The sequence below is a fragment of the Lissotriton helveticus genome, chromosome 7 (assembly GCF_964261635.1).
Source record: "Lissotriton helveticus chromosome 7, aLisHel1.1, whole genome shotgun sequence".
Taxonomy (NCBI): domain Eukaryota; kingdom Metazoa; phylum Chordata; class Amphibia; order Caudata; family Salamandridae; genus Lissotriton; species Lissotriton helveticus.
The window spans coordinates 1,202,225,390-1,202,251,162 of record NC_136068.1 but is presented as its reverse complement, the minus strand read 5'-3'; the positions used below and the strand labels follow the sequence as shown (position 1 = coordinate 1,202,251,162).

Here is a 25,773-nt window from a genome sequence, read left to right as displayed (position 1 = left end):
TTGTGTGGAATTCAATTTGGAATAAATTTAGACAATACGTTACTATGGTAACTTAAACAACTACTTAATACAGAAAGAGAAAGTTACTGAATGCATGTGACCAGTGGGGTCATCTTCCTCCTGTATAAATGGATACCACAGCAGCAGGTGCAAGTCTTGATGAGAATCAGCTGAGAGGAGCAGGTAAAATACTGAAAAGGACACGTAAAGAAGCAGGGATTGAACCAACTGAGTTAATTGTCATTTTGTTTTGCAAGGAAGAAAAATAGCGAGCACCGCATGTGCACTAGCGTGAGCACTACTTATAGCCCTATAAGTGGATTGACCCTCAACACTGATGACCGAAATGCCACTTTCCAAGTTGTAATTAGGGACGGGGTGCCAACAAGTGTAATTAGATCAAGAATGGCAGCACAGCACTGTTTGTGTCACACCATAGGACACTTTTTAATTCCACAGAACGCCCTTCGACCTGGCCTCTGCGTCCTTAGCTTAACATGCCTACGTGACGCGTGGTGTGATATTCTGGGACTATTAATACCAAATGAAGTGTGAACATGATGAGGTACTTGTTAGGCTTTTGGGGGAAAGAGGAAATATGGGGTCGGTTGAGTAAACTTAAGTGTGCGTTTTGTCAGCTGGGGACACACTGGATCTAATGAAGGGTTAAAGCCAAGGACACCGCTATTGGTTACTTTTGTCAATACTCAAGCAGAGATCCACTGTATTCATCTAACCAAGGAAACGTTCTTTAAAGTGTATGGAAACATTTGCAAGGATGTTTTGAGTCATTAAAGGACTGAAGGAAGTGAGGACTGAAATTATTTCGGCCTGGGAAACGTAAGTGTAAACAAGCATTGAAAATGCATAGGTCTCGCCTTTGATTAAGTTAAAGCCATTTGCTTTGCTAATGGTATTGTACAGCAAAGCAAATGGCTTTAACTTGATGAAAAGCGAGACCTATTGCATTTTCAATGCTTGTAAATGTATATTTAAAGTCTGGATAGCCACACCTCCTGACAAGGGCCCTGGCATTTGTGGGGCTTTTTTGTTTGTTCTTTTGACAAATGAAGCACTGACAATGTTATGGAGAAAAATGCATGAACTGGAGTGCGATGGGGTGAGCCGCTATATTCGAGAGCACTCCAGTGACTGAGAAGAGAATTAATAGCTGCCCAGAAAACAGAAACATTTCGATGTATCAACATGCTACAGTTTTATGGTGTTGCCTAAGAAGATGCTTTTTCAGCTGCTGGTAACATATGTTATACTTCTGCTTAGGTTTTATTTTCTAAATTGTAAAATTAACGCAAACATATTTATTTTTTTAAATTGTAAAAAGTTATTTAGACTAAAAGGAGGTCAGTAAGTCCTACCGACCTTTAACTTATGGCATTATCACCTCAGGTCAATAGCATTGTTTCCAGTAAGTGCGCGCGCATTGGTCTTTCCTCGAGCGCGTAGCGTGGCATTTGAAGCGCGCACTACAGCAGGTTAGTCCAGCAGCAAGTGCCTCCTGCACTTGCTGCATTTCTTTTGTTGAAAGGGCGCGGCTTCAGGACAGAAAGTAAGCCTTTGTGAAAGTCTTCATGTTAATCGTAGCGCCCATCACGCGCTGCAATTAACATTATTACTTTAACAAAGGCACACAATCTGTCCCTCAGCTGCATCCTTTCAACAAAAGAAATGCAAAGAAGTCTACAATCAGGACTTGTGCTTTCAGAATTACCTGAAGCCACACGTCCTGCTTGTAGACTTGCACCATTTCCTTTGCTAATAGAGCGGTGCAGAGCTCTATTAACAAATTAAATGAGCAAGACTATAAGCTTTAATTCTTAGGATGTTGAGCGACGTTAGGCTAGAAGCTGCTTTCTCAGCTTGAAAGAGGGCAGTTCTAGCCTTAACCACAACCTCGCCTTTGCAGGGGTTCGACAGGATGCCAGTGAGTGGGTTCGAGTGCCTGACTCCTCGGAAAGGGACTGACCCTGTGACTGACACAGTGCAGCAGGCGACAGTGCAGCTCCGGAGACAACAGGGGCACAAATTCAGTCATGTTCCTGTCATGACACCAGAGTAACCATGCCGCAGGAGCCAGCTGTGCAAGCCCTGCTTCGGCTGCCCCAGCCCTCATGTTAGTGGCGCTGCTGTACATGCAGCTTTGACATTTGCGGTTATTTCCTGGCTTGCCCTCAACTAGCAGGCCATTAGTAAAGATGCGTGATTTATGCATTTTAATGCGGTGATGTGGACCACCACATTAAAATGAGTTAGACTCACGCCTGATGCGTGGTACTTGGCAGGGCTGCGCCCACAAAGTAGAGAAGCATTTTTAATTTGACATATAATGAAGTCATAGATATTTCTTATTTCTTTTTTTTTTTTACAACCATTGACAAAGCCAATAGCCCTGGCTTGTATGTGTAATGTTACTCGTGTTGTATATGTATGTATACATATGGATAAATGGACAGACACAGCAAGATACCAGTGGGGCAGCACACTATGCCAAGTACAGATTTTTAGCTTAAGTATTTCCAACCACGCCCTTAATTACATTAGCCACGCCCCTATGAGAGACCCCCCCATGTTTTTTTCATCCCATTTAAAGCCCGGACTACAAGCATGATGTACGTTGATCTGACATCCCATGGTGTCAACAGACTTACTTCATGCCTGTGACTCACTGCGCCAGAGAGCAGACAGACACAGAAAGTAATCCCAAACCCAAGTCATTAAGTGGGCCGGGTCCTGCCAGCGGTGCTCAGCCGGTGCTGAGACGCGGGCGCAACTAGACCTGAATTTCAGGGAGTGTGGGGGGTTAGGCTAACACTCACAGCCAGGGCTGGCCCTAGCACTGGTCGCACACGCTCCAACAGTCTTTTTTGGCCCCCTACCCATTTCCTCCTCCTCCATGAACTCCCTCTTTACCACATCGTCCTGACTTCGTCAGACACGGTCGCTCCAGCCGCTCCTGACCCCGCTCGACATTCTCTGTGCCTGACTGCGATCTGAGCCACACTCGCCTGCGGTATCGTACTGACTGCCATCATAACTGCTGCCTGTGCTTAGCGTTTTGGCTGCGGGACGTATTTGCTATTTATTCATCTGGGTGCATAGCGCATTTGTGTGCATAGCTTCATTTGTTTGCATAGCGTTTTTGCTGCTGGACGTATTTGCTGCCATTATTATTATTTGTGTGCCAGCTTGTGCTTAACATTTGTGCTGCCTGATTCTGTGTCTGTGGCCCGATCTCTCCCTGCATCACGTTGTTGTTTGCTGCCATCTTATTGTTCAAGCCCTCTCTCCTCCCCACTCCCAGACGCTGCTCCCCCGCGGCCCCACCCCCCGCTCCCTACAGCACCTTCCATAGATCCCCTCCCCACTCGCCACCCTGCTCCTGCCTCCCAGCTGCTCCTTCCTCGCTCCGCCCCCTCCACTTATGACAGCTGCACTTAGGCGCAGCGTTCACATGCAGCGGACGCGCCCCAAAGGCGCGCCAAAGGTAAGCCCGTCTACGCCCGTCCGCGCCTGGACCGCGACCAGCGCCAAACCCCCCGGCCCCCACAAAAACCACTCCACCCGCCTTACGTACGACGCCGCAACCCTTTCAGCCCTTAACCCCAGCCGACTACCAAACTGCTACCAAGCCGTCCCAGGACACACCCATGGACCCTTCACCTGCCTCTCCTGAAACTTCGACTGCATCAAGACCCACACCAAATCCACAAACTCCAAACAGAGCTCCGACACTAACCACCTGAGATGCATCCTACTCAACACCCGCTCGGTCCACAGACACGCCATTGAACTCTGGAACCTACTCGACACCACCTCGCCGAGCGTCGCCTTTCTTACAGAAACCTGGATGAACGCCTCATCAACGCCCGACATCGCCATAGCCATCCCGGACGGCTACAAGATCATCCGAAAGGACCGCATCAACCAAACAGGAGGAGGCATCGCCATTGTTCAAAAGAACACCATCCGCATCAGGACCAGTTCTAACGACACACTCGCAGCTACCGAACACCTTCACTTCCAGATTCACATCGACCCCAAGACTACACTCAGAGGCACCCTCATCTACAGGCCACCAGGACCCCGCACACAATTCAGCGAAGACATCACTGACTTCATCAGCCCACACGCCCTCCCCTCCGAGGACTACATTCTACTGGGAGACCTCAACTTCCACCTGGAAAAGAATAACAACAACAACAGCAACACCACCACCCTTCTGGACTACCTCGCCAATCTCGGACTCAAACAACTTGTTGACACCCCCACCCACTATGCCGGGCACACGCTCGACCCAATCTTCACCTCCAGCAAGCACATCTCCTTCAATCACACCACAGCTCTCCATTGGACAGACCACAGCTGCGTTCACTTCAACTACAAAAAGACTACGACCCACAACCACCCACAACCAATCCCCTGCAGAAACTGGAACAAAATTACCACCGACCAACTCTTCACATCGCTTCACCAAAACCCTCCTGCAAAATCATCGGACCCAAACCTTGCAGCCACCAACCTCACACAATGGATCACCCACAGCGCTGACGAATTAGCACCCTTGAAAAAATATCAAATCAAGCAAAGTAGCAAAAAAGCCCCCTGGTTCCACGATGACCTTAAGAAATCCAAAAAGTTCTGTCGCACCTTCGAGAAAGCCTGGAGAAAAAACCCAACCACTGACAACATGGCCACCTTCAAGAACGCCACCCGCAAACACCACCAACTGATCCGATCCACCAAGAAATCAGCATTCAAGGATCGACTCGACAACAACGCCCACAACAGCAAGGAACTATTCAACATCATCAAAGAATTTACCAACCCCACCGCCGGCACCAAAGACATCACCCCCTCCCAAGACCTCTATGACTCCCTAGCCTCATTCTTCCACAACAAAATCGCTGAAATACTTAACAGCTTTGAAAACCAGTCCGAAGACCAGTCCATCCCACCCACCTCCGAACTAAAACCCCCCTCCAACAACCTTTGCGCCTGGAACCCAATCACCACTGAAGACACCATCCGCCTGATGAACTCCATCCACTCAGGATCACCAACCGACCCATGTCCCCACCACATTTTCAACAAAGCAGACTCCATTATCGCACCCCATCTCCGAGACGTCATCAACTGCTCCCTCAACTCCGCTACCTTCCCGGAAAGCTGGAAACATGCCGAACTCAGCGCCCTTCTGAAGAAACCCACAGCAGACCCCACTGAAATTAAGAACTACCGCCCCATCTCGCTCCTCCCATTCCCTGCCAAAGTCATTGAGAAAGCCGTCAACAGTCAGCTCGCCGCCTTCCTCGAATCCAACAATTCCCTCGACCCTTCACAGTCCGGCTTCCGAGCCAAACAGTACCGAAACCGCCCTCATCGCAGCAACAGACGACATTCGAACTCTACTGGACAACGGAGAAACAGCTGCCCTCATCCTACTTGACCTCTCCGCAGCCTTCGACACAGTCTGTCATAGCACCCTTATACAACGCCTCAGCAACGTCGGAATACAAGGAAAAGCATTGGACTGGATCATCTCGTTCCTCACCGGAAGAACCCAGAGAGTCCGCCTCCCCCCTTTTAAATCAGAGGCCACCGAAGTCATCTGCGGCGTACCACAAGGATCATCACTCAGTCCCACCCTCTTCAACGTATACATGAGTCCCCTCGCATCCATCGCGCGCCAACACAACCTCAACATCATCTCCTACGTCGACGACACCCAGCTAATCCTCTCCCTCACCAAAGACCCAAACACCGCCAAAACCAACCTACACGAAGGGATGAAAGAAGTAGCCGAGGGGAAGAAGAACAGCCGTTTAAAACTTAACTCGGACAAAACGGAAGTCCTCATCTTAGGTTCATCCCCCTCCGCCTGGGACGACTCATGGTGGCCACCGGCCCTGGGAAACGCACCCATACCTACGGACCACGCACGTAACCTGGGCTTCATCCTGGACTCCTCCCTCTCGATGACCAGACAAGTCAACGCTGTCTCATCATCATGCTTCAACATCCTACGTATGCTCAAAAAAATCTTCAGTTGGATCCCCACCTAAACAAGAAAGACTGTCACCCACGCACTGGTCACAAGCCGACTGGACTACGGAAACACCCTTACGCCGGAACCACAGTCAAACTACAGAAAAAACTCCAACGCATCCAAAACGCCTCAGCCAGACTCATACTAGACATCCCCGGCCAAGCTCACATATCCGGTCACCTGAAAGACCTCCACTGGCTCCCCGTCAACAAGAGAATAACGTTCTGTCTCCTCACCCACGCACACAAAGCCCTCTACGACCTAGGACCCGAATGCCTCAACACGCGCCTGTCCTTTTACACCCCCACCCGCCAACTACGATCGTCCAATCAAGCCCTCGCCGCAATTCTACACATCCATAGATCCACCATGGGCGGAAGATCCTTCTCCTACTTAGCTGCCAAAACCTGGAATTCTCTCCCCACCCACCTCCGCCTTACACAGAACCACCTCTCCTTCAGAAAACAACTAAAAACTTGGATATTCGATAAGTAAAGCACCCCCCTCCATCAAGCGCCTTGAGACCCTCTGGGTGAGTAGTGCGCTATACAAATGTTAAACTTGAACTAAGCAACTATGCACCTCATCTCTCTAAAGCACCTTTCTGACCAACATTTAATTTTTTTACTGCGCTACTCATAGTTAACTCACACTCAGTTTTGTGATCTGCATGATACACGTTCTTTGTAGCAGGCACATTAACCCTCTGTGCTGTGTGGGTGGCAGGAGTGCCCATGTGAGTGCGCTGCAACAGTGTGAGTACAGTAAGAGGAATGACTGCAGGTTGAGTGAGGTTACCACATGAATTTGGGTGCGGCTGTAAGCGCAGAGCAAGATGAATGAATGCATTGTTAGTGATGGGCTTGTTTGAGTGAGATTGTAGATTGATCAGTGAGGGGGAAAAGTTAATGAAGTGTCACATGAGTGCAGGGTGAGTAATGTGCTCTGTGACTGCAGGGTGAGGTACAGGATAAACAGCACAGGTGCATTGTGAGTGCAGCATGATCACTATGATTGCAGGGTGAGGGGGTGAATGGTGCGAGTGCATGGTGATCAGCGTGAGTGACATATGATCCCTATGAGAGTGCAGGGTGAGTGTAAAAGTGAAGGGTGAGAATGAGGAGTGAGTTGTCTGAATGCAGGGTGGATTACCAGACACTTGAAGTAACTCAGCATGTTATTGACGGCAGCCTAGGTTTTCAGATACAAGTTAAACTATTGCTATTATGGCATTAATCAGGGATCGATGGTGGAGGAAATAATGAATATGCTAATCCTGCAACAAACTTTCACTCTTATGATTAGGGTTGCCAGCTCATTCTTTTGATGTCCCAGACAGTAAAAACAAAACAGCCATCATATTTATCATATGCAAATAGGAACCAATGACAAAGCCAACAGTCCTGGCTTGTTGTAGGTGTAATGTTACTTGTTGCATTAGAGATATTGGAATTTTCTCTAGTGGAAGTTTTTAGGTAGCCCAGAGGGTTAATATGCCTGCTGCAAAGAACGTGTATAATGCAGATCACAAAGTGCAAAGAATGAAAATCAGTTAGCGGGTTACTACTTATGTCAGAGAGGTCATTTTGGTACTTGCAGTTTATAAGTTAAAATCCTAATATAGAACAGTAATCTATTAACTGTCATCAAAGAACTTCATGCATACAACAAGGTATAGATTAGAGCGTTATGATTTATTCACCCAGCCATTCATTATCCTAATGTTGCAAATAGGGTTCCTTTGGGTACAAAGTGATTCTTATTAAAGAGAAATCCTAACCATGGTGCTACATTTTAAATTCTGACTTTGTGATTCTCCAGACAAAGCACTATACTGCCTATCAGTATGAATGACATGTCACTCCTATACCTTGAAGTTCTCTGTCATATGTAACATTTCCTATACACTGATTAACATACCTATGATTGATTGTCTCGGTTTAATATGTGTGCAATGTATGAGTTACTTATCTTCGGTAACGATGTATCTGGTAGAGACGATTTTAGACGCATATTCCTTTAACGTAAAATAATCCCCAGGCGTGAGACTGGATCCGGCAATTTTTTTTTTTTTTGCCACAGCATCCCTGCGCGCTGGGGGGGGTCGGCATCACGTGACTCCGCCCTGGCGTTGTCCGCGTACGTGATGTCAGCGAGGTCACATAAGTCCCGCCACGGCACACCCACGTCCGCTTCTTCGGAGAACTTTTCCGCGCCACAACACGGAGCCATCAGACAAAACTGTGACAGTATAGGAACAGTGTGCGAAAAGCAGAAAAAGTGGACAAAGGGCATGGTGAGGAACAACACTATAAGGGGCAGTGCCAGACACTGCAGTACCCAAAGGCAGGGAAAAGAATAAAGAACAGAGCACAGCCCTGAGCAGCAACCCTGTCAGTATGGAGATAACCCCCCTCCGGGGGACAGGAACATATGAATGAATGTCACAACAACATACAGCGGGACTACCACCCCAACCAAGAACAATTAAGGGGAACCAGTCAGGGACAAACAAAGAGCTGCAAGACTCGAAGATAGCCCCATCACAGAGAGGGACAACCCCCCATAAGGATCAAGGGCAGAGGCCGAGAGGGACAACCCCCCATAAGGATCAAGGGCAGAGGCCGGGCAAAAGATTCCCACTTAGAGGATAGCGGAGGGGTCATAACCCCTAGCAATGAAAGGGGAAGGTGGGGGGGTAGAAGGTAGGCCCCAACCTGGGGCAACTAGGGCACAAGGGCACAGAAGTACCTATAAACCTATCCTCCCAAGTGCCAAAAAGGGAGGAAAGGAACAAATAAAAAGGACGAACATCCTGTCAGGAAGAGCGACAGAATGCACTTACTGAAGACATAGCCACCACAGGGAGGCGAATGCAATAGACCAAGCCAAAGGTCCTCGCAGAACGGGGAGGAAGGGCGGGCCGTGAAGGAATCTGCAGCTAGCATCGTCTCTACCAGATACCTCGTTACCAGAGGTAAGTAACTTGTACATCTTATAGAGACTACTAGCCGCAGATTCCTTAACGCAGAATAAATGACCTAGCCATACCCAAGGGGGAGGAGGGTCTGCGAGAGGACCCTAACAGCCTGGACATAATAGTGTTCCACAGGGGACGAGGCCAACGGACAGGGAAAAGAACCCTGTACCCCCAGGCAAGGGGAACCCCTGCATCCAGAAGACCCCCAACCCCAGAGGGGACACAGGAGGCAAGAAGAGAGGCAGCCCGCTGGCAAGCAGCAGGAGAAACGAGGGCAAGGCTAAAGGAGGCCAAAGCACCCCACACCCATTCAAGGTATCAAGAATCTCCACCAGGACCCCCAAGGCCCAAACTAGGAAGAGGTAGAGCAAAGGCAAGCTCCCCCACTGGGAACACGCCTAGTGAAGAGGACAGCAGAGCCTAACAAAGTCAGAAGTCAACAGGCCAGACAGAACGGCGCCTCCAACAACAAGGCAGGCGGAAGCAGAAAGGGTAGGGCCCACTGGAAGAAGCGGACAAGGCAAGGAGGACTGTCCTGCCAAAATGCCAGAAGGCACAATGGTGCATAAAAACAGTATGTCGCCACCGGCATGCAAGGCCAGACCGAGACAACACCACAGAATGGTGCACCCAGGGCAAGTCAGCCGCCAGCCGAAGACAGAGAGTAGGAAGGCAAAGAAGAGCCCGGACACGCCCCAGAGAGGAGCCCGCATACACGGCCCAAAAGGAAGTCGAACCAGACAGCCATGCCGCCATGCCGCAGACAGCAGGCCAGACCAGGCTAACAGCGCAGCGACCCCGGAGAAGGACACCCCGGGGCGCGAATCAAGCCATGCCGAGCCATCAGCAAAAGGATTGCACCTGCAACATACCGGAATGCCACTGAGAGCAGAAGCCAAAGGCGACCACAGCTCCTCGGCATCTGTGGTAGCCTGTATACAAGCTACAACCACTGACCAAAAACACCCCACCAACGGACATTCCCAGGCCAGATGTAAGAACCCCGCTTCCACTGCTCTGCACCTGGGGCAATTGTCCCTTCCATTCTTCGAGAAGCGGCTCATCGACTTAAGGGTAAGGTAGGTGCGGTGCAAGAAGTTGATATGGATAAGTGTAAAGCACGCATTACAGGACACCCGCCGCATCAAGGCCCTTATACGCGTCCGCTGACTCTGATCCAGAGGCGCCCCTAGGTCCGCCTCCCAGGCCGCCCGTGCCGGCGGCACCAGAGGGGCAGAGTCCCGCTTCATAGCCGAATACAGCAAGGTTATAGAGCAGTAGGTCTTTGAAGCATATTGAACCTCATGTCTTAATACTATAAATTATGGTGGCTTTATGTACCTTTTAGACCAGTGTGTGCAGCAGTCAGGATCTTAGTTGTAGAAGATTAAGAAGTACTTCTTTTTTTTTTGTTTAGGAAGACCAGGAGTTAGTGTCTAACAACCTTTTAATTTTCTCTGGTAGCCAGTTACACACTGACATTTTTCTTATAGAAAAATTAGAGGCAATCGAGCAATTAGCCCCAGCAACCTAAATCTCAACTTCTAACTCAAAAAAGAAAGGAAAGTTGTGCAAGACTCACTTGGCTCCTTACATCATCTAGCCAAATGTTTTAAACACATTTGGGAGTTTTATGATTAGATGACTGACAGCACTTGCATTTGTCACTCCAGTCACAGATAGCCAAACATTTGAAGGCTGCCAATCTTGAAGATGCTGTTCAAAGTTTAGTCTCATTTTCTGATGGGAATGTTATGTACAAAAAAAGAAATAGTCTGCAATCAAGGGAAAATATAATTGTAAACCAACAGACCAAGGATGTGAAAACAAAAAACTACTATCTAGAGAAAAAAGTTTTAAAGGATAAAAATGATCCAAAGTTTGGAATGAAGACTTGACTCAGGTAAAAAGGTTTAAGTGGAACCAAAATCAGATGCCAAGGTTGTTAGAGAAGTTTCTGACTTCAGCCTCTTCGCTTATTACATTCACCATGGTTTTAGGATCCACCACTCTTACTTTTCCTCCATGAAGTTTCCCTAGAGCCTCGTGCAGACCTGGTTTCTGGTGTGCCTCATCAACCAATTTTCTCTACACTTGTAACTCACTGTGATCTTGTGTAATTTGCAGACTGGGACATGTAGATGCTTTAACCCCTGAAGTGCTCTGCAGCCCCACCCCTTATGGTCCAGGACATTGATATGAGCTTTAGTCTGTCCTTTTGCTTTGGCTTCACAAGTCTCATCTTAATGGGGGCATTACCTCTCCCTCTTCTCATTTTATCACGTTTCCACTACTGGCTCATCATATTTTAGGTGGAAGCTCTCTGGTTGCTAAAGACTTCTCCAGCACATTTTGAAAGCTGACCTAGTAATGCATTTCGTCCATTGCTTACCATTGTTTTAGTGGTTTCTAACACATTTGCTTGCTTTCAATTTGCAGGCTGTTAGACCTGGGATCATTGGCGTGAGTCTCCCTTCCCTTTTTTACTGATTGCCTCCTCTGTTTTGGATATGTTTTTGATGGTTATATGCTTTGGGAACTGTGGCACTGCTATTCAGTGCCACAGTGCAAGTACTCCCTGTGTTAAATTCATGTACCGATTAGTGGCTCCATGATTGGGTTATTTGATTTACTTGTCAGACCCTAGTACAGTGCACCATGTGTGCCCAGGGCTTGTAAATCAAATGCTGCTGGTGGGCTTGCAGCACTGGTTGTGCCACCCACAGAAGCAGCTTGTAAAGTGTGCCTCTGCAGTCTGTGACTGCCATGTCGATTTGGCAAGTGCACCCACTTGCCAGTCCCTAAACCTTCCCTTTTCTTCATATCAGACACCCCTATAGTAGGCCCAAGGGCAGGGTGCATTGTAAGTATACGGTAGGACATGCCCTGGTGTGTGTTGCATGTCCTAATAGTGAATTACAGCCATTTTTGTTTTTCACTATTGCAAGGCTACCTGTTCCCCATAGGCCAGAATGGGCAGTTAGATTATTACATCTTATAATCCTAACTGACTCAGGGAAAATGGTAGAAATTCAAATTTAGTATGCCTGAACTCCGAATGATAAAATACATCTTTTAGTAAAGTTGGTTTTAACATTCTGTGTTTGAAAATACCACTTTTAGAAGTAGGTATTTTCTTGTCTAACTATCCAAAGCCTGCCTCTGCTAGGTTGTGTATTGCTTGTCTGGAGTTTTGAGTGACAGGGCTGGGGGATTCCAAGAGACAGAAGGAGTCAGCACAGTGGTGAATAGGGAGATCTGCATCCAGATGGCAGGGAGGAGTTGCAGCTGACACCTGAATAGGGTTGGGCTTTCCCTCCACAATGCTGGCTCCACCTACTGTGGTGCGGCTGATGTCTCTGCCCTGCACTGTGAAAGAAGAGAAGAGATCATGTCAACAAAGTGCTCCAGGGCTGTGCTTTCCCTCCACAATGCTGGCTCCACCTCCTGTGGGGCGTCTGATGTTTCTGCCATGCACTGTGAAAGGAAAGCAGGAGTCCTGTAAACAAAGTGCCCAAGAACTGGTTTGGACTACAGAGAACAAAAAAAAGTAGCATAAATATTGAGACTCAGACCCAAGAACTTTAGATCACTTCTGGGAACAAGACTAACCTTTTGCCAAGGAGAAGAACCAAGGAAGCTGCAGGAGTTTGGACTACCCCTCCGCCAGGGTGCTGTTTGCTGGGTTGGCCTGCAGTAATTTGTTTATTGCCAAGGAAAAGGAGAAGGAACTTTTTAAGGGCTTTCATCATCTTACAGAATATTCTCCAAGGGCTTGAATTTGTGCTTGCCTCCTGCTGAAGTCTCAGGGGCAAAAGACTTCATCTCCAGCTCCCCCCTGAATTTCCTTGTGTGTCTTTGTCGAAGCTGCCTGTTGTCGCATCACCGGAGAAGTGTGACGCCATCAAGAGGGTCACCATCGCATCGCCGGAGAAGCGTGTCGCAGGGCCTGTCGCGGCTCCAAAGTACAGAGTCGTCACAAGGCTGCCAGTGTGACTACGCATCATTGTCGCATGAAGGGCGCCATCTTCTCGCATCAGGATTGTCGCATCGAGGCGCCATCTTGCGCATCGCAAGCGGGCCGCAGGCCGAGAATCTACGCATCATCCCCGCACCGGTAAGGATCACGACGCATCCCCTACTCTGCGCAAGCATTGAGGCGCGACGCATCATCTCCCCGGATCACTGAACCGACGCATCTCCCCTTTTGCAAGCCTTTTGTTCATTTTGAGTTAAGCATCCAGGTACTTTGTTGAGAACTTTGTCGCATTTATCACCAACTTGAACTAAGTAACTTTTACCATCTTTAAGTCAATCCTAAGTACAGTATTGTGGATTTTGTTGTTTGTTGTCTTGTGTTAAGTCTATATAAAGAATCCTTATTTTTATAAAAACCTGTGTTGTGTCCATCTGTAGTGTTTTCACTGTATTACTGTGTATATTCACAAATGCTTAACACACTGCCTCTGAGATAAGCCTGTCTGCTCGTGCCAAGCTACCAAGGGGGTGAGCTGGGGTTATTTAGGAGTGTAATCCCCTTATCCTGACTTAGAAGTAAGGGCCCCTATTTGGACAAAGGTGAATACCATTGCCAACTAGAGACCCCCAGATCTAACACAGGCTTTATTTGTTTGAGGTTGTCCAGCATGTCTTTGTCACTCCTGTAGAGAATAGCCTGGTTACCACTTCTAACTCACTCCTTGTATTCTTCCACAAGTGCTCACTTTCTGTAAACAGGCCCTTATATTTTGTTCTGATGTAGTTACATTTGCTGTGCATTCAAAGACAGAGGTCAAATGTCTGGCACTGTCTTCCGATGGAGCTTGATGTTTACTTTCCTTTCTATGACTTCAGAGTAATAGGATATATGTGAATCTGGGGATGTGAAAGGAAAGACTTTTTTCTAGCACACAACAACATTTAAAAAAGCCCAACTAATAAATAATTATTTTTTTGTAATTCTGAAGTGTGGTGGAAACAAAAATTTGAATATGATCAAAACCAGTCAATACTCTAGGTGATGACATTTCGACACATTATCGTTTGTGTGCTGTATAGTTTAATCAGTAAAACTGCATGTGTTTGCCAATGTAATGATTATTTCAATAGAAAATGTGTTGTCTGTAATGACAGCTCGCTACCACACCATACATACATACTCCACTCTATGTCCACTCTACTTCAGTCTACGCTACGACACTTAACACCACTGTAAGCCTCTCTACTCTACAACACTTTACTCCACTCTCCTCTATGCCCTCCACTAAACAATACTTTACTTTACTCTTCTCCAATCTGTCACTTCACTTTAGGCTACTCTATCCACGCCACTCTACTCTACCCCACTCTCGGACACTGTACTCTATGACACACTACTCCATTCTACACCACTACCCTCAACAACACTCCACGCCTCGCCTCGCCACTCCACTCCACTCCACTCCACTCCACACGACGACACACTTCGACACTTCACACAACCCCACGACACTCCACACGACACCCCACGCCACGATACTCCACACACCACGACACACCACCCCACTCCACACCACGACTCTCCACGACATACCACTACCCTCTATGACAAACCACGCTTCACGACAACACTCCACTCGATTCTACACCACTACCCTCTATGACCCACCGCACGACACTCCACCGCACGACACTCATAACTACACCACTAACTTTGAGCTGAACAGCAGTCATGCTGGAGTATAATATGGATAAAACACATTTAAAGCCAATAGCTCTTGCATAGACTTTGCCAATGCTTGCTTCTCAGATGGCAAACTTCAATCAAATAGCTCATCAGTCCTTAAATACAAAGCATGGCTTCACACTACAAGCTATGTGCAACTCTGCCATAGTTAATCCTGATGTATAGACTCTTGGCAAGAGTCCCTGGATAAGAATAGAAGAATTAACGACAAACACAGTTTACGTACCACAGAAAAATCACTGCCCATTCCCACATTGGACTGGCACATCCTATGAAAGTAAAAGACTCTGTACAAAAGAAGCAGAATAACTGCAATAACATGCTATACAAGCTATAAGAATTTGGGATCGTCCGGTCATACATGTCATTTTAAACAGCATGGCAATGTAAAGAAAATCCATTACTGGAAAACATCTATGTTTCCCTTAATTCACAAATACAATTTTAGCAGGAAAATGCAGTGCATGCAGTCACATGAAGCCATCTTTTACTTCTGGTCACTTATGCAGGGGGACACAATACCTGAAATACTGCTTCAGTGGCATCCGGACTTTCAGTCTCTTCGCTCCACTGCACCCATAAACTCCACAAGGGCAAGCTATCCTATATGGTAAATAAGGAACATTAGAAAATTGTCTGCCATGTACCATTTGGCACCGCACACATTAAAAATCAGAGCTAAATTGAAAATTATTTTGTTGCAAATAAAGTAGACAAAAACATCCTATGATACAAAAACAGTAATGTAAAAATACCACAAACATACATAAAAACTGTTAACTACTTATTGTTCTATGATGTAAACTTTTTTTCGTGGGACAAGAGTACAAAAATAAACGTAACATTTTCATGAAAAAAATAAATCGCTAAGATTGATACTTGGCTGTGTGTTAAAATGTTAGAGACACAATGACGTCTATCATTCTGTGGTGGTAATATAAGTATATTTTATTATCTTGTGTGTCATGAACAACAAACAGAAACAAAGTGGAAATAACAACCTTGTTTATAAGATTTATTTTTGGTGTTCAGTGCAACCCCACTTCCTGCTCTGATATTTTATAATTATGTTCAATCTCGAGCAAGTGAGTTTGAAAACCTAGTTTTTCTCTGTTACACAGACACAAGAGTTGTCTAAGAGAGCAGTGATACGTCTTGGGCCAGTATCCTTTTTTGAAGCCACCTTCAGCTAGGGGTCTTTCTTCAGTTTGAATCAGGAACAATGGCAACAAAGTTTCATTACATCTACAAAGTGAAAATGTTAATGTAGCATTTTTAGGTCTCGCAGACCTGCGTTGGAGCGTGCACGTGCTGCTCGCTCTGCGAGGCTTATTGTAATCGAAGAGATTTCAGTAGTGGAGTTTAAGCCCCGCCCATCATTCTCATTGGCTGGCATCACCGTTCATGCAAAACGCTGGCTTCTGATTGTAAATGAGGCTTTTTAGTCCCTCCTTGTTACCGCCCGGTCTCCTATGACGGCCCATCCGGACTGGATCTTTTGCTTGCAGCGTTACACAGTCTCGTTCATTAGTCGGGACCTCGTCATCGAACCCCAAGCAGTGCAGCGTCCTTCTGTCGCCATCTCTCTCGGGCGCCCCCAGGACGTCCAAAGTGTCACCATTACTTCATGTCGTAATAACCAGCACTCTAACCGCCAATCAGTGACAATCAATCAGTGACACTTATAAAGCGCGCTACATACCCGTAGGGTCTCAAGGCGCTGGGGGGGGGGGGGGGTGCCGCTACTGCTCGAACAGCCAGGTCTTCAGCTTCTTCCTGAAGGAGAGGTGGTCTTGGGTCAGGCGCAGGTCGGTCGGGAGGGAGTTCCAGGTCTTGGCGGCCAGGTAGGAGTGTGGTAAATAAATAAATAATACCTCTCTTTTGACTAGACATATATCATAACAGATAGCTCAATAAATAAGAGTCAAGATTCGAGGTAGTAGGAGTTTTGCAGGTTTAATACAGCATAAGGACAGGAACAGGACAACCTGCATAGGAATAGGATGACAGGGCCCAGCAGCTGCTGGGGCTGGGTCTGGGATGAGCGCGCTGACTTTTAATAACAATACATGAGCATATATACATAACGCAAACACATAGCATTACATTGCAGTAGGCGTAGCAGTGGGTGGAGCAGAAGGCGTGACGCGTAGCAGTCGCGAAAGATAAGGGCGAAAGTAGGTGTAACTGGGCGTATACATGGACATGTGATGCAAACATAACAGAATATGTCATGAATGGGGCGGAAACCATGGAGGGGGCTACCTAAGGAGCCGGGACCTCTAACCTGATGGTGCGCGCAAACTAGCAATGACGTATCACTAGGAGAAGCTGGGGGCTATGAACTCTGTGCTAGGAGCAGAGACTGAAGTCTGGAGAGTCAGGGCGACATGTACCTAAACAGTATCTAGTATCTGATGTTTAGAGAACATGTTGATATAAACTAGAAGTCAGGAGAGGAAAGGCTAACTTGATTCTAAGACTGGACCATGCATTATTCTACATGTAGTGCGTGATGAAGAATATTAAATGACCATTAAATGCAGTATTTCTCTAACGTGGAGACGTGAAGGCTAGACAATGACGGAAACTATTGATGCAGTTCAGTAGCTTAGGAATGCAGAGAAGGAGGACTGAACTGATAACTGGAACTATAACATACTTTTGGCAGACTCAGAGACTGAGCCAGGCTGAGCCGGGCACTGCGAGGCAGGAAGTAAGTGAAGGGTCGAGGATACAGGTGGGGGCTGTATCGCTCCTCAGCGAGGCTTCAGGAGACAGGAGCTGAATCTGGTGTCCAGGCCCTTTTGAGGCCTAGAAACGGGGACTTTATAATAGAATAACGTGCACACTGAGAAACGTGGCAACGTAGCTTTACATAGGCCTGATATTCGTAGTATTCACGAGGACTGGAAACTGGCATACTAGAGGTGGACACAACTGTAATTGCGTCATTAATCGAACATGGGGAATGCATATGCATATTTAATCATGCACACATAACATATGATGGATGACACGTAGGGACACAGAACATGGCAAAATTTACTTTTCCACATTCCCTCCTTGTCACTACGTTTCCATCAGGAAACATCAATATTCATGATACCGTCTATCATTTCATACAGTATCATTTGCTCGTCTCGAATTATCCTGGAACGGGATTTAGAACGGGGCTTGGGACTAGGAATACAAGAGGTAGCACAAATGCCGCAAATCGCAGGGCCACATTGTATACAGAGGCAGCAGCTGAATATGATCGCTACTGCAATACCTAGAAAGGACAAGACTTTCCATCCCCACGCGGAAATTATATTCCAGAACCAACCGGACCATGTCCAGGTGCCTGGATCTTGGTGTATCAGATGGGCAATTTTATGGAGTCTGGTTATAGCTGAATAAACAGACGGCGCGTTATTTGGAATGAAAATGCAGCAACTAGATCCGATGACTCTACAGGCCCCGCCCCTATCGGCCAGTATGACGTCAAGGACGAGACGATTCTGTAAAACGACAAATCTCATAGCAGATTGCTCTTCAGTTAAGTTACCTAGAGCAGAGGCAGTCTCATTTACTACAGCTTCGAGGGTTCTGGTTAACCTACGGATCAGTTTACTATTCTGGATAGGTCCTATAAAGAAAAAGAAACCTCTGTTGAAATCTGTATACTGTTCTAGAGCAGTTTCAGTATAATCGACAATTGGGGACTCCCTTCTATGTCTAATGTGTACTAGATGTGTATTTCTATGATAATCAGGTGGGGCTAGAAAAACTGGTGGCAGTAGGAAGGCAATGTAACAGGTTCCCTCCCAATCGAGGGGCAAACGAACATATGCGGTTTGACCACAAATAAAATAAGAATGACGTGAAGCTTTGAAAATAGATTTCCCACTGTCACTATACTTGACAATAGTAGTACAATCACTATGTCCTACATGTACGGAACCATTATTTCGGACACATAATTCGCCTTTGACTGGTAGTACTGAAATAGCAGGTAAGTCTGGAGTAGTATCAGACTGAACATTCAGGACCATGAAATTCGAAGAATAGTTTCCTAGATTATATACTTCATTTTCTAGATCTAAACCTGTTCTGTGGGGAAGACCTTGCTTGTCTGGAAAACATGTACTGTTAAGAAAAGACATATCTGTTGAGGATGACGTTAACGTGGACCATGCTCCACACGAACCATTATGTGAAAATGGATAAGGAAAAAGTGGCAGAACTCCCTTCGGTGTCTGGAAAGGGGGGAGTCGACCACACACCCAACAATTAGTGGTATTGCTGGACTGGTGTGAGTAATGTAACATGCGGATAAATGAGTTATTTCGCATAGCGAGGCGGTAAGAGAGTTCATGAGGGGGCAGGTCACTAAACGTGTGCTCTACTGTAGCATTAGCAGACTTATTTACATGTGAAACTGGGAAACATAGGTAAAATGCATAACTGGTGCAGGAAATCATAAGGCTGGAAAACAATATGAAACATAGAAAAACGATACATCGGATTGAGTTTTGACTAACTCTCTCACTATGGGGGTCTATTTTATACATGTCAGAAACAGTCTAACCGTTTCACCTAGGGGAGGACTTAGACAATCAAACTGACTGACTTATTTTACTAGACCGGAGTTTTAGCTTGTACTCCTGTTGTGGAGTTTTCTCTAACAGGGGAGGGGTTGTAGCAATGTCTTTTGCGGGACAGTCCTTGAGAACAATATTTTGGCAATCCTTCAAATCCTGGGAAATGTTCTTTAAGACGGGTTTCAGTCCATTTAAAAAGTTTGACATGAGAAAGGTGTACCCAGCCTTTGCGTCCTTCCAACTTCACGGCTGTACGGGTGGTGAGGAGGACCTGTCGGGGCTCTTTCCAACGAGGCTCCAGCGGACTTGATCTGTCAAAGTTGCGGACCATCACCATGGATCCTGGAACGATTTCATGCGGTGCCACCTCGGTATTGTCTGGAAATGCGGCAGCAACCTGTGAACGACATGAGTTGAGGGCAGACATCAAGGAAGCTAGGTAATCTGTCAGCATATTACTTGAAACATCGGTAATACTTCGGGGTCTAGGAGTACCCCACATATTAGGGGGGCGGCCGAAAACGACCTCATACGGGGACAGACCTGATCTGGAATGTGCGACCATGCGCATATAAAATAAAGCGACTGGTAGAGCTACCAGCCAGTCCACACCTTTTTCTTTACACACTTTTGCAATACGGATTTTCAGGGTCTGGTTATGTCTCTCTACGAGACCGGCTGCTTCAGGATGGCGTACACAATGGAACTTCCACTGGTACCCAAGCAAAAGGGAAACATGCTTCATGAGTTCAGATGAGAATGGCTGGCCGTTGTCAGAATATACGACTCTAGGGAGTCCATAACGGGGGAAGAACTCACGAACCAACTGCTTGGCAGTGGTCGCGGCTGTGTAATCTGGGACTGGGTATGCTTCTGTCCACCTGGACAAAGCGCATACAACTACAAGGACATACTTGAAACCTCGACATCGCTCCATCTGAATATAATCCATCTGGAGGACTTCAAAAGGGTGGTCAGGGGGCTGGAATCCACCTTGTTCCACCGGGACACTTTTACCTGGATTAAACTGACAACATATCATACAGGTACGGACTTTCTGCTTGGCTGCAGCTCGTAAATGCTTGTTGAACCAAATGTTCTGGATACTGTCTAACATAGCTTTTTCTCCTAAATGTGCTGGACTATGTGCGGTATTGATAATGACTTGAACCATAGAGTCGGGGAGAAACCATGTGGCTCTACCCTTCGTTAACCATCCTTGATCTGTCTGGACCCCTCCTTGTTCGGACCATTTCTTGATTTCATCGGGAGTAGCATGTGACTGGATATCTATGACATCTTGAGTAGGGTCCTTAACTGTCATACATGTAATCGGATCTGGAGTATGTGTCATGTTAACTGGAATGTCTGGAGTCTGGGCTGTAAGCTTGGCTGTGCGATCTGCTAGATCATTACCTTGGGAAATAATGTCAGTGACTTTCGTGTGTGCCTTGCACTTCATGATAGCAATAGATGTCGGTAAATGTATTGCATCTAACAGAGCTTGAATAAGGAGACCATGCTGAATCTTGGTTCCATGAGAAGTCATGAAACCTCTCTCCTGCCAGAGCACTCCGAAGTCGTGTACAACTCCGAATGCGTAGCGTGAATCTGTGTAAACATTAACTCTCTGGTTCTTGGCATGTATACAGGCTTGTGTCAGAGCAACTAGCTCTGCTGCTTGAGCGGACAGGGTATCAATACGGTGTGTCTCTATAACTTTAGTGTCAGTAGTCACTGCATACGCAGCGACTAGTTCTCCTGTACTTGTTCTCATACATGAACCATCCACATAAAGTGTCAGGTTGGGATCTGGTAACGGAATATCTGTCAGATCTTGTCTTGGCTTTGTCGTAATGTTAACTACTTCCACACAGTCATGTGTGGCAGAATTTGAATTAACTGATGGTAACAGTGTAGCAGGATTTAAAATGTTGCAGCGTCTGATTTCTATGTGTGGCTGGAACAGTGTCAATTCATAACCTGTTAAACGTGCTATTGTCAAGTGCTGAGTTTGTGTTCGGTTTAAAAGAACTTCCACAGAGTGTGGAACTTGTACTGTCAAGGTATGTCCTAAGACTATGGAATCACTTTGTCTGATAGCTAGGGCTGTGGCTGCAACTGACTTGAGGCACGCAGGCAGAGCCTGGGCTACAGGATCTAATGTGCTCGAAAAATAAGCACAGGGCTTGTATTGTCCTGCTTGATCTTGTGTGAGAACAGATAATGCTGTACCTTCGCGTTCAGTGACGAAAAGTGTAAAAGGCTTACTGTAGTTCGGTGTCGCTAGAACTGGAGCTTGGCATAGGGCTTTCTTTAACTCATTGAAACTAAGTGTATGTTCAGATGTCCAAGGGAGGACAGTCGATACGGCTGCCTCCTGTGTCGTTAACCGTATCAGTGGTTTGGCTAGAAATGCATACTGAGGAATCCATTGTCTACAGTAAGAAGTGAGGCCGATAAAAGCACGTACCTCCTTCTGGGTCTTGGGCTGAGGAAGACTCGCTATTAACTGGATACGGTCTGGTGTCAACTGCCTACCCCTCTTGGACAGTAAGTGTCCTAAGTAGACCACTTGCTGGACACAGAATTGAAGCTTAGAAGGGGACACCTTGTGCCCCATCTCGGCTAGGAAATACAAAACTGTAAGGGATGCTCGCTCGCAAGCACGTTCAGAACGGGCTGTGATCAGTAGATCATCGACATACTGGAGCAGGGCAGTGTCAGTTGGCATGTGAATGTTGTCTAGTTGTCTCTTGAGTGCTTGACTGTAAATACTAGGACTTTCTGTGAAACCTTGAGGAGCTCGTGTGAACATATAGCTCCTTCCATTTAAACAAAATCTGAAAAGGAACTGGCTGTCTGGATGAATAGGAACACTGAAAAATGCGTTCTTGAGGTCTATGACAGTGAAGAACGTGGCTTCGGAATCAATGGCTGTCAATAGGGAAGAGATGTCTGGGACAACTGGGTACTGCGGAATAATACATTTATTAAGCTCTCGTAGGTCAATCACTAATCGATATACTGGGGGTGCATTTGGATCAGTACGTTTCATGACTGGAATGATCGGAGAATTACATACATTGGAGTCAGTTTCTACAACCACTCCTTGAGCCATGAGCTCGTCAATAATTTTGGATAAGGCTGCTACAGCCTCAGGTGGCAATCTGTACTGTCTGATTCGTGGTAACACTACACCTGGCTTGAGAGTCACACGATAGGGTGTGATTTGCATGTAACCTACATCAGTTGGACCTTGCGCCCATAAGTGCTGCGGAACATTAGACAGTCTTGAATCAAAATCTCGTAATACATAGTGACCCTTGAAGTCACGTAGGAACAATCGTATTCCCTCTGGGGAACAGCATATAACTGCACCTAACTCTTTCAGTGTCTTAATGCCCAATAGGTTTTCTGGACATGACTTAGTAAGTAACAGATCAGTAGTGCGGGACAATGGACCTACTTCTAGAGTAACTGGCTTTGAAATCTCATTTACGATAGGTTTTCCTGAAAATCCAAGGGAAACATTTCTTGAGCCTGAGAGCGGAGCCCCTGGAACTTCGGCGTGACTAATTGTGGTCCTACTTGCCCCTGTATCAATCAAAAACTTTCTGTCTTTCCCTAATACTTGACTATGAACATAGGGACCTTCTTGATCTACAGGTATCTCGATGAGAGGCAAGCCTACCTCCCTCTCTAGGCTGTTTCATGAATACTGCTGGTACTCTGGATACTCAGACTGTGCATACTGGTACATCTGCGATGTAACATGCTGTGTTGCAGCAATAGGCTGCGGTGCGGTAACTGTCTGTTGTGCATTCTGTGGCTGAGGAGTCTGTGAAACTTGCTCTTGTCTAGGCGGACGTGGTCTTTCTTTTGTTTTACCGGTAGCTATGTTGTGTTTCAGAACTGCACACTCATTTATGAAATGACCTGGCTGTTTACAATAATTGCAGTTCCCTTTAACGGGAGCTGCAGGATGACTGGCTTGATTCGGACCCCTCTTCTGACTGTCTTGAGGAACAGATTGTGCAACTAGTACTTTCATTTTCGTATCTTTCATACGTTTTCTCTCGTGTTCTTGTTCTTCTCTGATTCTATTCTGGTGGTATTGAAGCATCTGCAACATCTGGGACGGGGTATTAGCTTGCCAGGTACTTTCGACTTTCAGAACTCGATTTTTAATTTGTGGACTTGAATTCTCGACTAATTTGGTAACAAAAAGGTGAGGGTATGACTCACTACTTGTCTTGAGGCCACTGTTGATGCTGAAACATTTTTCAAATCTAGAATAAAAATCACTAATATCCTCATCTTGCTTCTGTTTACAGGCTGAGATTGCATCCCAGTCTTCTTTTCTAGTTGTCAATAATCTGGGTAAAACTTGTATCAATAATTCTGGTAATTCTTTACATTTATCTCCAAGGCCGGTACCTGGTACTCGTGCCTTGTCTTCGGCTTCTAGAACTGCCCAATCGATCTTTTTCTCTCCCACCTCCCATTCTTTTTCCTTGAGATTTTCATACACCCCTGCGGGCAGCAGAACCTTTAACATTTTAATTATATCTGGATATGTGTATTCTCCCATACGGAGCATGTCTTTTAATTCTCTATGGAACCCTGCTGGATCTTTGTCATGACAGGGAATTAATTTCTTCATCTCGAGGAGTTCCATCTTTGTAATCGGAGTGTATACAAACACTCGCTGCATTTCGCCACCCGTTCCTTTAACTGGGTGGACTTCTCGTAACGGATTCTGTCTCTCCATGTAAAATGGTTTACCTTCTGGAGGTGAGGCATGAACAAAATGCGGGTTCAAAAACGTCCTATATTTGTGGCGCTGTTCTAGAATGACACTAATTAAATCGGTACCTAGACCTTTCCATCTACACTGGAGTAACTCGTTCAGGACATCATGTAACGGACCTGGATCAGAGTGTTGACCCTCATACAAAGTAATGAGGTGCTGAATCATATACATACCCGCCAGTCGTTGTTCGGCTGGGGGCATTTTCAGAAACATTTGTGCCACTATTTCGTCTGGAAAAGTGGTAGAATCAGTAATCCATCGGACTGCTGATCGGGCTAGTTCTTGTTCATGCATGGTACTTAACTCACTGTAACCGATTCGTGATTTCAGAATGTGATCGGTAGCTTGAAACACTTGTTCTAGAGAACCTTGTTCTGGTGCTGGATGATGGAAAGTAGACTTGTGTTCTAGGCGTAAATGGCGATCTGGAAATCTAGATTTTCCTACATACGCTATTCTGGCGGGATTCTCGTCCTCTACCTCTTCAGTATCAGAGTTACTTTCTTTCTCGCTTACTTGTGCTGCTTTACGTTGTTCGTGTATCTTTATTATTTCTCTACGGATTTTCTTGTACATACTCTCCATAGCACCGACGGTCTTGTGTTTACCCTCGGCTATATTATCACTCCACCTTGTCAGGGTTTTCATTTCGGCCGGATCTTTAGACGGGTAATCTTGTTCTCTTATTAGACAATTGATCAGAAACTTTAATATCATGAGCTGGATCTCGGCTTTCCTTTGAGACATGGCCTCGCTAATACTTTCTGGATCATCTCCTGTACGGATGAAACGATATATTCTGTCTAGATCTTCTTTCATATTCGGTAAGGTGACTAGATACTCGGCCACCTTTCTTACGCGGAATGAATATAAAACCATATTATCCTCGCCTGGGACTGGATCATAGCCGCATTCGGCAAGGGATTTTCTTATTTCTGCTACAGTCTGATGTCTGGGCGTACGCTGTGACGCTTGTGCATGTAATTCGGCTAACGTTAAACGCTTGTGTGGCGGCGGGGTTTGAGGAGTACCTCCCCCTGCGGCCCCTAAACTGGAGTCTAGGTCTACTGAGGCTCTTCGTCCTGGCAGAGTGGGAAATGGAAATGTAGGCTGGACTTGTATGACGGACTGGACCGGGGGTACCGTAACAGGTACTCCGGTGTCTGGAGGAGCGGGAAGTGCCTGATTTACAGGGACTGGCGGAGCGCGAACAGGATTTGCATATTCTGGGACTGTGTCGTCCAAATAGGACGAAATAAAAATATCAGCTGCGGTCTGTTTGTGACGTAGTTTGGTCGGAACTAATGGTGGCGGAAAATTACTGGATGCCTCCGGGGTCGCTTTTGGCAAGCCCTCGGCAAGAAGAGGATACATACCCCTAATAAGGGCATTCCTCTGTCTGTCTCTCTGTTCAGTTTTGACTTGTTCACCTATCTCGATTAATTCTTTTTCTTGGGCTCGCTCTTGGGATTCTCTACTTAATTCTGACTTTCTGATTTCTTTTTCGGTTCTTTTATGAGCTTCTTTGCGCCATAACTCAATGGCATCTTTCTGTGATTGTCTGGCTTTCTTTTTCCATAATGCCTCTTCTACTCTCATGAT

The 25,773-nt window shown here is 46.3% G+C and overlaps 1 protein-coding gene and 1 long non-coding RNA gene across 3 annotated transcripts in view; one reads left to right on the top strand and one right to left on the bottom strand.

Moving 5' to 3' along the window:
- The window catches only part of UTP6 (UTP6 small subunit processome component), a 428,027-nt gene that overhangs the window by 18,458 nt on the left and 383,796 nt on the right, over positions 1–25,773 (bottom strand). The window contains exon 15 of the mRNA XM_078654392.1: positions 15,292–15,372. Within this exon, the coding sequence (XP_078510518.1) occupies positions 15,292–15,372 (81 nt within the window). The remainder of the gene's footprint in view (positions 1–15,291; positions 15,373–25,773) is intronic.
- Positions 1–25,773, top strand: part of LOC144770120 (uncharacterized) — a 558,291-nt gene that overhangs the window by 460,676 nt on the left and 71,842 nt on the right. The gene's annotated exons all lie outside the window — the stretch shown is intronic.